The sequence below is a fragment of the Populus euphratica genome, unplaced genomic scaffold (genome assembly GCF_000495115.2).
Source record: "Populus euphratica unplaced genomic scaffold, PopEup_1.0 scaffold67.1, whole genome shotgun sequence".
Taxonomy (NCBI): domain Eukaryota; kingdom Viridiplantae; phylum Streptophyta; class Magnoliopsida; order Malpighiales; family Salicaceae; genus Populus; species Populus euphratica.
The window spans coordinates 934355-947418 of record NW_011499914.1 but is presented as its reverse complement, the minus strand read 5'-3'; the positions used below and the strand labels follow the sequence as shown (position 1 = coordinate 947418).

The window sequence follows — 13064 nt, the reverse complement described above, 5'->3', positions numbered from 1 at the left end:
CTGCAGACGATGAGACAACAAACAAACAAAACCAAGAAACTAAAAGCAGAACACATCTTAATAAGCAAGAGAAACCTACACAGAATTTAGAACACACAGAGACATGGGTTTGGATTCAGTGGGAGATTTAGCTCTCAACATAATCTTAACAAAATTGGGTCCAAAAGAGACAGCAAAAGTATCATCTGTTAGCAAGAGGTTCAAGGATTTAGCCTCTGAGGAATCTCTCTGGTCATTATTTTGCCTTAAAGATCTAGATCTATCTGCCCCTCTTGACCATCATGGAAACCCTTTACCCTCTTTTAAGATAATAGACAATACATCCAATCATTTTTGCTTTCTGGGTTCTTATTAGTTTTTCTATATATGATGAACATTTGGTAAAGTTTGGAACCTTACAGTTAGTTCTTGCTGTTGAAGAAATTTGTTGAAGTTTGGAACTTTATAGGGTGTTGGTTGTACTGAAGTGTTTGTCAAAATTTGGCATTTGGAATTGGAATCAATTCATTGATTTGCCCCCGGGACTTGTAGCTTGTTTGTTTGCTTTTGTTAATGATTTTTATTTTCTGGGTCTTTTTTTTGCTCGAAAAAAAAGTTTGAAGCTTTGTAGTGTTGTTTGTACTAGATTGCTTGTCAAGATGTGGAATTTGGAATGGTAATCAATCATGTGCTTTGTCTTGTGCATTTGCTTTTGTGGCTGATATCTTTGTTGACATGTATACAAACAAAACGGAAATATGGTTTTTTTTGTTAATTCTTATGAGAATCACTTGTTGATCTCAAAATATGATAAATTGGGTGGGATGGCGTCCAGCTTTACTTTCATCGAGTTGAAAAGCTGAAACTTTTCAACATGTGTGCATTTTTTCAAAGTTCTATTGGGTATGTTAGGTTCATTTGCTTTTAGAAGAATTTAGTGGACTTTGTGTGTCATTCATGTAAATCCCTGGATAGAGATTACTGAAAGAGGGTCTCTAGTTGATGGCCCGAACCCGTAAGTTGTAGCTTGTACTAATGCCTTGTTCGTTAATTTTGGACTCTAGTTGATGGCCCTAACCCGTAAGTTGTAGCCTGTACTAATGCCTTGTTCGTTAATTTTGGCTCGTATGTTGGAATCATCCTATTGCATCATACATGTTTACACTCTCTTTCTCTCTCCAGGCAACTTATAAATTATGGAGAGAAGCATTTTGCATGTATCCATGGTCCCTTGTAAAGCGAGTTAAAAGTTGTTGGGACAGACTGAAGAGCTGGTTGGGCACAAACTTTCCTGAAGTTAAGGCTACTCTTGGAAGGGGTGCATCAGAAGATGAGATTCAAGAGTTTGAAAGAATTTTGAAAGTTAAGCTGCCTCTTCCCACGAGACTTCTCTACCGCTTTCATGATGGTCAAAACTTAACAGGTGAAAATTTGAACACAGATGTGGCTGACTGTCTATTGGGCCTGATAGGTGGCTACTGTTTTTATGATCACTTGGTTAATGTCTACTTATTACCCCTACGCGAGGTGATCTTGGAAACACAGGAGATAGCACGCCACCTGGACTTACCCAATGGATCACAGTTTATTGTTGTGGCTGCCTCATCCTCATACAATGGAAAGTTTTTCTTCCTGAACTGTTCTGATGGCCAACTTTATGTTGGGACTCAGAATCTTCTGACAATTGGAGAAATGATCCCATGTGTACCTCAGGCATTAATTAGTCCAGTCCATGATTTCAACGTTGACCAACAACAGGATGCTATGCTGTTATGGTTAGAAGAACATGGCCATCGCTTGCAGAATGGCATGATCAAACTTCGGGATGAAGGAAATATCAAAAGTCTCTCTCTTTTTCCAGAAGAATCTCCTCTCTGCTCAACTGCTGTAACCAGTGGTGTAAAGGTAAGCAATTGAATATGGCCATGCACGCAAATTTTTATATTAGGGCGTTTATTTTTTTCTTTTCTCCTGCTCTTCAGGCTTGGGATGGGATTTTTTTTGTTCCTTGTGCAGCAAGGTTTGTCGAAAATACATGGTTGTCAAATTTATTTGGAATGTACTACTTAATATCATGTGTTTATTTCCAAAGTAATAACTAACAAACATGTTTTTGGCTCTTTCGCAATATGTTTATTCATACCTCTCTTTGTTAACATATTACTATTGCAATTTTTGTTTGCATCCACTGTCTCCCCTACTGGAATTATGACTATCATTATCACTTTTGCAAGAAATATGAGAAAATTTTACATTTCTTTCATACTTGTGTACATTTTCTTTTATTCCTTAAATAAATAGTTCTGTTTCAGATCAAAAGAGCTTTTAATTGTTTCCAGGTTCGCGCTTCTGCTATTTTTGTGCCAGAGGCTGTTGATCTGCTAGATATCTCTAGAAAATACTTGTTTGCTTATTCAATCCGCATGTCCCTTCCACCAGAAGGATGCATCATCAATGGAATGCACTTCAACTCTTGCCAACTGCATTTGAGGCACTGGGTTATCAGTGCCAATGATACTGTTGTATCCAATATCAACGCAGAGGCTGTGATAGGCAAGGTATGACTTAAGAATTTCTCGGGTTGATATTGCTAACTTGCTTCGAATGAGATTTTTATTTTTGTTTCTTGGGTACATATTTGGAGTTTGGACTGCGCTTGATCAATCTTTTTTTCCCTTATCTTTCCACTTTGTTCATAGACTTCTCAAGGTCCACCTGTGTGGCTTTCTAGATGCAACAGTTGGGAGCTTCTAAAAGGGCCTACTGGTGAAAAAGTCGATGATTTGAATTTATGTAATGCTTAGTTTCCCTTGATTTAAGAAAGCTTCTGGGGAGAGCGCACGGTTCCTTTCTGAATCTAATGGATTTTGTGCTGAACATGGATTAGCCATTGTAGTATCTACCTGGACAGCCAAACTCCAGAAAAGAGATGAAGGCATGATAATATTTTGTTTACTTGGATTTAATCAACATGAGCTTTAGGTAATGGAAAAATCATACTGTACTGTTGCCACTTCTTGTCCAAACAAGGAAGGGAAAAAATAGGAACTGCTGTAGTTCCCCTTGGTATTTTCTGACTCTGCCCATTTGCGAGTTTGATTTCTAGGTAACTGATCTCCATAGATAATATGCTGTGAACTGGGAATTCACAGTGACAATCATGCCATAAAAGAACTTCTCTGTGCCTACTACATATGAAGCAATTTTTGAAAGGGAAAAAAAGTGAATTTAGTAACTTGTTTGCTGTATGTTAAATTTATAAACCCACACCATGATGCATTGTTTCATGTTTGGAAAATGTGCAGAATCTCAGACTTATCGTTTATGCTTGCAGTTCCCACTCTTACTTCCAGGTGAGAAAGAATTTGTTTATGAGAGTTGCACACCTCTGCGATATCCTACTGGCTCTGTTAAAGGTTCTTTCACATTTGTCCCTGGCAGGTATTCTGCATGGATCCATGATATCCTCTGAGTTACATTGCTTTCAAATCTTTACGGGAGCAGGGATTGTAAATCCTACTTGTATCTGAGATGGTCTTGCAAAAATGACCTGCTTTCTTTTTATAATGACATTCTATTGCTATGTGGATGTGCCACACTATTGATTTTTGAGTTCTCACATGACAGAAACACTTAAATCTCATATACCAGAATCTGGTAGAGATAATTATCATAAAATGTATCTGTTGAAGCACTCCAGGCCGTGCCTACCAAAACTTGCATGTCGTTATGCTTGATTCATGTTTGCAGTGGCATGGAAGTGAAGTCTTTTGAATTTTTGTAGCCTTGTGATTGCTAAAACCTATTTATTGGGGTTTTTGTCATTGAACAGGAAATTTGAACACTGCTTATCTTAGTTTAATCATTGAACAAGAAATTTGAAAACTGCTGTCTGACAATAATATTAGCAACAATAATCACATCTTTCTTGCACTAGTTTCTAATGCAAAACTATGCTGCTTTGTTTCCTTGTTTGTAATTCTATTTTCTTTTTGTTTCTTCGTTTTTAATTCTATTTTCGTTTTGGTTTCTCAAGATTGACAGATCCAAAAGGAAGGCCATTTGAAGCTGAAGTTGCCCAGTTTCCCCTCCAACTGCCAGACTACATTTTCTGATGATCGTTCAGTTCACCAGGTTGAAAGTCCTCAATAAAGAACAAGAGTTTCCTTGTTAATAAATGTAACAAAGTCCCGGCGTCTTGAAAAAGACCTTATTGCATTTTCTGCCGGGAAAACACATTTCATTACACAACTCCAAAACCAAAATCCCAGTTCAAAACAACATCTAGAAGCAGAAACTTTAGCTAAAAAGTGTCTCCATGTCTTCCAAACTTCTGTTTTTTGCAAATAGAAGAAATAGAAGACCCAAACTACCAACGTGGAGCCCGCAAGGAGGAAAAAGCTAACTCCATTTGAGCAACTGTGGCGCAATAACAAAAATACTATAGCAAAAATAATCTTAACAAAAGAACTGGTAATCACTGCAAAAATAATCTTCCTCGCTGCGGCTCCTACAATGATGCCTGTTGCCTTATCGGAAGGATTTCTGACAGTAAACCCAGGTAATTGTTCCTAGCCTTGCTGGAGAGCTGGCTGAAAAATATGAATGTAGTATTAGAGCTCCTAACAACTTTGATGTGCCTTCGCAGCTATTTTTTTTGCAAATAATTTGCAGAAATGGTAGTTGCCAAAGTACGTGAGAAGTTGTTGGGTGTTCTAGCACTACATGCCTTCGTGGTAGTATTTCTTGAGCTTGCTTTTAATTGGGGTTAGGGCCTATTCCTTGGGTTTATTGTATCTTAGAGATCCTTTCCACGAGGAAGCAACAGGCAAAGAGCATCACTATGTGAGTCACATTGAGTAGGATTATTTCTGTAGTGTTTTTGTCATTGCACTAGAATTTCTCCGATGGAGTTTACTTCTTCCTTGCAGGACCCCCCTTGGTAGCTCGGGCCATCTGTTTCTTCTATCTGCCAATGGAGTTGACTTCATCTTCCTTGCGGGTTCCACTTTGGTAGCTCGGGCCTTCTGTTTCTTCTATAAGAAGACAGGGAGACAGTCCTTGGTTTTGGAGTGTTGGGTGGTCAAGGTGCCAGTAGGATCTCTTAACATGAACAGAATAAGATGGTGAGGGTACATGAAACGACACACCTTTCCTCATCTTATGTAAGGTTTATGGAGGGAATGTTATTTGGATAAATATTCTAAAACTCCATTGGAGTCTCTCAAGAACTGTAGTAAATGTTACTTTAAAATTCTGTGGTGGTGTTCGATGTTGGGATAATTTTTTTAAAGTGTTTTTTTATTTGAAAATTTATTAAAATAATATATATATATATATATATATTATTTTTGATGTCATTACATTAAAATAACAAAAAATAAAATTAATTTATTCAAAAGTCGCGGCATGCTTGCAAAGAAAAACAGGATGGGTTTATTTTTATTCAATAATTTAATATAATTAACGTATCTTACAAGGCAAAACTACCACTTAATATCTTTGACTGTGAACAACTCCCCTCCACATGCAAGAATATTTTTTTTAAAATGATCTTTAAAGTATTTTTTATTTAAAAATATATTAAAATAATATTTTCTAATTTTTTTTTAACAATTAGCCTATCAAAACAATTTAAAATATTAATTTAAAATATTCTTAAAAAAATCATTATTTTTTTTTAAAAGCATAGTTGTATTACAGTACCGAAAAAAGTCTATAGATTCTCCTGACTGTGTGGTGTGAATTATTTTAATTTTTTCCATTTTATTATTTAATTTTATCTTTTTAAAAACAGTTGAAAGTGTAGAAAAAGGGGGTCTGAAACATCCTAGTCTTCTTCTCACATGGAATTTGGCTTCTAGAAATTCGAAAGTAACCACAAAGATAGAACCTTCCATGGATGGCACGTGCAACTGTCACAAACATACCATTAGAAGGTGCCTTTCAACTTATTCTCCCATGTGCTCTCCTAAGAAATCTTCCCTTTTAAATTAAATTTAATTAATATTTCAGTACAAAAAAGATAAATACAGAAAACACAAAAATTAAGATCTAAAATTAAATTTATTCATATAATAATTTTAGAGTGAATTCTACCCTTTTTAAAACATGAAAAATAAAAAACTAAGTGTTACTTTATATATCATTATTTTAGGATATTTCAAGTTTTACTTTTCAAGATTTTTTAATTTTTTAGGTTTTTTGAAGTTTTATTAGGGCCTTGAAATTAATTTTTCTTTTGGTTTTATAGAGGTTTTTTTTGTCAAAGAATAATATAAGGTAATATATATAAATACGCAAAGGTATATTGGTGTAAATCGTATTTTTTTAAAAAAACTATTATACAGAATAATACCAATATATAAACATAGCTGGATATATTATTTCAAAAATTAATATTTCAAGAAAAGAATGGAGAGAGCAAACATGAAAAAAAATTATTCTAAACAAAAGGTTTCTCAAAAAATTATAAAAAAACTGGATGAATTCTACAAATTGAATTATAATATCCACCAGTTTCAATGATTAATGACATCTTTTCAATTTATTTATTATTTAAAATGTTTCTAACAATATAAATAAATAGCTCAAAATCAGTTTTTCTCGTGATATAATATTATATAAAATGATATTTATAACATGATGGTAATATTTTAAAACAAATTACAAAATATTAATTGAATAATGATGGAAGTATTTATTAAACTTTCTTCATGATGTTTATAAGAACATGATAAAATAATTATCTTCGAGATCTTTATACTAAAACTTTTATATAAACTTATTTAAAATATTTTTATAGATTTAGATGATCTTGAAAGGTCAAAATGCTGTAAAACATTACTACTTCCAGAACTTATTTATCTACAATTTAAATAACAATATATTTTAATATAGTTCATTGTTATCTAAAAAATTAAGCAATTATTATAAGAATAAAAATATCGTGTTTTGTATATTTTCACTTTTTTAAAAAAATTTCTTTTAAATAAATTACTTATTCCTAGCTGTCTTCCACTCTCCCTTAAAACTTTGAATATGAGCAAACTTAGTAGTTTATAATAATAGATTTTAATTTTAATCTGAATATGATAGATAATAACTTAATTTAATGAGTAGAGTTTTTTTTTAAATAATTATTTTATTCAATGAGTAATGGGAAAACTATAAATATTGTCAAATTCAATTTAAAACTTAACCTAAGATATATGTTTGTGTTATATAGATATATACATGGAATATTTATATATTTTTTAAATTCAATATATATATATATATATATATTAAAAGAAAGAATTGTTTAGTTTTTTTAGAGTAACCCTCTCAATTCATATTCATGACTGGAATTTTATAATGGATTGACTAACGGGCAAAGCTCAATAATTATGATGGCTACATTTACAATATATATATATATATATATATATATATATATATATATATATATTTATTTACAGTGATGAAACTAAAAAAATTTAAATAAAGGAAATTATAAATACTTAATATTATATATTATATAGAAATATATTTTATATAGATAAATCAATTTGAACTTTATATATTAACTCATATCAAGTAAAATTAATTTAAGAATATTTTTAAAATAAAAAATTTATATTATAATTATTTTTTAAAATTTTTATATTTTAAAATTCCTTAACAATGACTTCATTATTAATTTTATTAAAGATATTCTTTCTTAATATATACAATGAATCTTTTATTTATCTATTTCTAAATCTAGTAAAGACTAGTGAAATTATTGGTAACAATTCTTTGTTAATTTGTTATTTTACACAAGTAGGTTAAATATAAATATAAATATATTTTTTTTATTATATATCTAATTTTTTTAGTTGTTTAGTATTTTATTTGTAATCACTAGTATGTTAATCACCATTATTTTTTTATATATAATTTATAAAAAAATATATATTATTTCATTAAAATTCATTTTAATTCATATTTATATACATATAATATTATATATAAACATATTAATTTAACAAACCCATAAATTATCATATTATTAAGGAACAAAATTAAAATTAAACAATGAAATGAATAGAAAAAATGAATGAAATTCACCTAAAGCATTAAGTATAAAATATAAAAAATTATTTATTTAATAAATTAATAATTTACATTATTGAAGAAAAAGATATAAAAACAATAATTAAAAAAAACTTATTAAATTATTATATTAAAATTTTAATATAAAATATATTTAAAAAAAAGTATTAAGGGGGCAACTGCCCCCTTAATCCCCACTGTGGCTCCGCCACTATATCTATCTATATATATATAAAATACTGTACATGTATGTATACACGAAAGGTATGGTGAGAGCATGTGACGGGAGTTGAATAGGAAGGATTCTCCTTTTGTTTTTGACCTTTTAACCCTTTTGGTTTTTGTTTTTAAAATTAGAATTAGAAGATCTAAAAGCCCCCAAAATCTCCATGGGAGAGAGAATTCATGTCTGAAATATTTTCCTTGAAAGTTATCAGATTTTCCCTGGAAATTTGTCTCACTAATCCCAAGGAGCTTTCAGCTGTCTGATTTCTTGGGTTTGCTTGCTTTTCATTGCGTTTAACATTCCCTTCCTGTTTTGTCGAATCTCTCTCTCTCTCTCTCTTGTGTTAATCAGATCTCTCTCATTTTTACAGGGTTTGTTGTTGTTATGTATAAAGTTAGAGACTTTGTGTCAAGTTTGATACTTTATTAGGTTTTTTGTTTGCGTGTCCTTAGTTTGTAGTGTTTTGTGGGAATTAGAGTGGATAAACTTTTGTTTTGAAGTGTAATATGGGTGTTTATTAGGGTTTGGTTGTGTTCTCTTAGGTGTTTGAATGTCATGAAGCTTCAAAATCAAGAATTTTTGGCATTTCCCTTTTTGTTGCGTGCAAAATCTTCATTTTGTGGACTATTTGTTTGTGCCTTCTCGAGTTATTGAACTAGCTGCCCAAAAGTTTGATTAGGGTTTTGGGGTTTTTGTGATTTATTAAGATGGATAAGGATAAATCTGCTAGCCACCATAGTAGTGGTTTACCACCACCTCCAGGCAGGTACTCTAGTTTTTCACCCTCTGGGAGCTCCTTTAATTTGAAACCTGAGCAATCACCTTCCACATATCCTCCAATGGCTCCCGGTAGTAGTTCAGACCCTAATCATTTCGGTCATGGATCGGATTCTAACCGATTTAGTCATGATATCAGCCGAATGCCTGATAACCCACCAAAGAATTTGGGCCACCGTCGGGCCCATTCTGAGATCCTCACTCTCCCTGATGATATTAGCTTTGATAGTGATCTTGGTGTCGTGGGTGGTGGTGCTGATGGGCCAACTTTTTCTGATGAAACTGAGGAAGATTTGTTGTCAATGTACCTTGATATGGATAAGTTCAATTCGTCCTCGGCCACATCTTCTTTTCAAGTTGGGGAGTCTTTGGCTCCAGCAATGGCAGCACAAGCAATGGCACCACTGTCTGCAACAGTGAATTTGGGTGCTGGTCCAAGTGAAAGGCCTAGAGTTAGGCATCAACATAGCCAGTCAATGGATGGCTCAACAACTATCAAGCCGGAGATGCTCATGTCAGGTTCTGAAGAGGCCTCTCCTGCAGATTCTAAGAAAGCTGTATCTGCTGCGAAGCTAGCTGAACTTGCGCTTATAGATCCCAAGCGTGCAAAAAGGTATCCCATCTCTCATTCTCTTAAATTTTTCTATTTTTCAAGGTGTGGTTTGTTAAGTTATGGGATTACTCATGATGCTAATTTCAGTAGTAGCTATATCATGTCTATTTCGCGTGAAATTAAATATTCGTGCCCGTTCCATGAAATTTAATGTTTTTGAAACATTTTGTTATGGGACATCTTTGAGTTTGTTATTGGCTCCATAAAAATAGTCTTATGAAGCACAGAATTTAATTGCACTCACTGTTCATAAGGTACTTATTGTAGTGAACATACCTGGCATATACAGGACTTCTTTTAGGAATAGTTTATTATACAGATAGCATGGAGTTTTTGTTAAGCTCAAATGAAGTTTTCTGCTTGGATAAAAAATGGTCTTGAATTCCCCCGCTGCAAAGGACTCATCTCTCTCCTCTTTCATCCCTCTTGTTTGGTTTCCTTCTATCAAAAAAGAGAGAGGAGACATATCCATTGTTTTATTTATTTTAGATTGACGTCAGACATGTTCATTTCTGTTCCATCTGTAGGATTTGGGCCAACAGGCAATCTGCTGCAAGGTCCAAGGAGAGGAAGATGCGTTACATAGCTGAACTTGAAAGGAAAGTGCAGACACTCCAAACAGAAGCGACATCGTTGTCTGCTCAATTGACTCTTCTTCAGGCAAGTTGCATAAGCTCACTCTTATTTATTTGTGAACTGTTTCTGGTTTGACTTGACTGTCCAATGGAAGTTGTAGCCTATGTTTCCTTTTTTCTATATGTTAATTTTAATTTAACAAGTAATGTTTCCATCGGGAACACATTAATGCATGTCAAATTGATATTGTTGCTTATGATTTGATAGAGGGATACAAATGGCCTGACTGCTGAAAATAGTGAACTGAAACTGCGTTTGCAAACGATGGAGCAGCAGGTCCACTTGCAAGATGGTAAGGGTCTCCCCTGAATTTTCTAAATACAATTAGCCAGTTTTAGTTGATGTATTTTTTCCATTAATGTTTGTGTTATTTGTATATGGTTTTTATTAAGAGGCATTTCGATATGTATAAAAAGCATATGAGTGCATGCTGTGATCCACAAATAATGTTGCCCTATTTTATCTCTTCATATCTTCTAATAGTAATATACTGTCAATGTCAGCGTGTGCATGGTCTAGGTATTTGGCATTAATTGTGTATGATTCATCATCCTACGACTTACATATTGCCACAAACAGAAGTCTTTTCATAATATATATATATATATATATATATGATCTCTAGCGGGCTTTATGATACGTAACTTTTTTTGGTTGTAAACATTGTTATTTTGTGATCTACATCTTTTTTCCCACTTATGCATTTTTGTTGCTGTACACAATCTAGATTTTGCTTAGAACTGTTGTACAATATGGGGTCTGCAATTGCTAAACTTTCCTCTTTCTTTCACGTCATTTGATCAGGAAAGGAATTGTAATAAGCCCTGTCTAGTGGGCGGGATTGTTTGTAATCTTTTAATTTGGTTACTTGTCATTTAGGACACTTTTCATGCCAGAGGATTTTGTAGTTGTTTTTGTTGAGTTAAATATGGGATCAGCTGTGTTTCTTTACATGGCTGATTAAAATGTCAACTGGTTGATTATTTGTTGATATTTGATGGCCAAGGGCATGCATTAAAACCACAGTTGTGGGTTACATGTTTCATCCCTGGATTAATACCTAGGGCTGGGAATTGAGCTGACTTTTCTAAATTAGGGAGATAAGAGGTGTTATTTATTTCAGCTCGGAAATTGTCCTCCAAAATGTGCATACTTGTCATCTTAGAGTCAGGGATTTTGGGTATTATTTATTCTCAAGTCTTAAAATGTGCACCTGGCACTTGATATCATTCAACTAATGGTGTGCTAGGCATGGGATGTGATACTGTTGTGATATAGGTAGTTATGGATAACAATAAGAAATGTATACTACATGGGGGAAATAAATTTAAAGCTCCAAAGATGATGCAAGACGTAGCCTGTGTAGACTGAGTTGCATGTGAAAGATCTCAAGGATGCTATGCATTGAGTTATAGGGATTTTGTTTTTATAGTAAGCTTGCTGATGGGTATTTTATTGCAGAAGTGATTGTTGTCTATAAATTGGTGTTAAAGTAGCTCTTCCACTTCCAAATTTTATGCAAGCACTTTATTTTGTGGAATGGTTTCTCATGAATTCCAAAAATTATTGCTAACTTAACCTTATTATTCAAGGTTTATACCTTGTATTGGGAGCAGGTAGTTTCTGTTCTTATTTGGGGGTGCGAATTTATTTTTTGTAATGTCAACTAGCTTTGAGTGGGCATTCCAAATATAAGCATTTCCTCATTTGTAAGACTTGTTAGGCACTTAGTGGAGGCATAGCTGTTTAGAACTGCTAAATAGAAGCAAGTTGATAAACTTTGCACCAGTTTTATTTGACACATGGTAGAGACACTTCTGTCTTAGCATAGGCGAAATTTGCTCGCGTGGCCATTCATAAACTTGCAATTGCATCCATATGAAGCTTCTGTACCCTGTATCTTCCATTGATAGGGCCGTTAATGAATTTGGTTGTGCATATTAATTTTTAATTTATTGAGATTCAACTTCTTTTGTTACAGGCCTTAATGATGATTTTTTGTTTTGTGATAGCCTTGAATGACGCACTGAAAGAAGAAATTCAGCATCTGAAGGTACTGACTGGTCAAACACCAAATGGTGGACCCATGATGAACTTTGCATCTTTTGGAGGAGGCCAGCAATTATATCCCTCCAATAATCAAGCAATGCATACTTTCTTAGCTGCACAACAGTTTCAACAGCTCCAAATTCATTCCCAGAAGCAGCAGCAGCAACAGTTCCAGCTACATCAGCTTCAGCAGCAACAACTTCAACAGCAGCAGGAGCAACAGCAGCAGCAACAAGGTGGGGATTTGAAAATGAGAGGATCATTGACTTCTTCAAGCCAGAAAGACAATGGATCTGAGGCTAATTCCTCTTCATCAAAGGATTGAAAAAGAGAAGGCAGCTACTTGAATGGTCTCTACGGTTGTTTACGTACTAGTTGCAAGCTATTGTCACATAGGATATTTTCCCGTACTTTTTATCTCCAGTCCTTCTAATATACATTACCTTGCATTTCTACCTTACATTTCTTCTAGGCAGCTCTATATTCTAGTTTGCTTAAAGTACTTAATATGGTATAGTCTATGTAGAACCTTTATTACAATCATGGGCCTTTGTCGGCGATTTGTTGATTCGAAATTCATAGGTGTGCCCTCAGTTGTACCCCACCAAAACCCATAAAACTCTACTTCCTGTCCGATATGGTTGTTTACACATGCAAGTTCTTACTGATGTTTATGTGCTTGGTCACCTCTGTTTCTATACCAGAGTC

General features: G+C 33.6%; 2 protein-coding genes and 1 long non-coding RNA gene across 5 annotated transcripts; 2 read left to right on the top strand and 1 right to left on the bottom strand.

Moving 5' to 3' along the window:
• Positions 1-5203, top strand: LOC105134419 (F-box protein SKIP16-like). Of its 2 annotated transcripts, none has more exons than XR_843980.1 (6): positions 1-307; positions 1162-1884; positions 2319-2537; positions 3314-3420; positions 4016-4390; positions 4911-5178. XR_843980.1 is itself a non-coding variant. In XM_011038822.1 (6 exons), the coding sequence occupies exons 1-5, from the start codon at positions 104-106 to the stop codon at positions 4092-4094; spliced, it is 1332 nt and encodes a 443-aa protein (XP_011037124.1). In that variant the 5' UTR covers positions 1-103; the 3' UTR covers positions 4095-4113; positions 4911-5203. The 2 variants fall into 2 exon arrangements, 1 of the variants encoding a protein (XP_011037124.1); XM_011038822.1 differs by having other exon boundaries at positions 4016-4113; positions 4911-5203.
• On the bottom strand, positions 4528-5253 carry LOC105134421 (uncharacterized). The gene is made up of 2 exons (XR_843981.1): positions 4989-5253; positions 4528-4917 (listed from the first exon to the last, which is right to left on the bottom strand). It is a non-coding gene; the product is annotated as an uncharacterized LOC105134421 (long non-coding RNA).
• A 3088-nt stretch (positions 5254-8341) lies between these two features.
• LOC105134418 (probable transcription factor PosF21) lies at positions 8342-13042 on the top strand. 2 transcript variants are annotated; one of them, XM_011038821.1, is made up of 5 exons: positions 8342-9671; positions 10199-10331; positions 10515-10599; positions 12320-12519; positions 12562-13042. In XM_011038821.1, exons 1-5 carry the CDS (start codon positions 8989-8991, stop codon positions 12679-12681), a joined length of 1221 nt encoding a protein of 406 aa, XP_011037123.1. In that variant the 5' UTR covers positions 8342-8988; the 3' UTR covers positions 12682-13042. The 2 variants fall into 2 exon arrangements, with proteins under 2 accessions (XP_011037123.1, XP_011037122.1); XM_011038820.1 differs by having other exon boundaries at positions 8343-9671; positions 12320-13042.
• Positions 13043-13064: the final 22 nt, after the last annotated feature.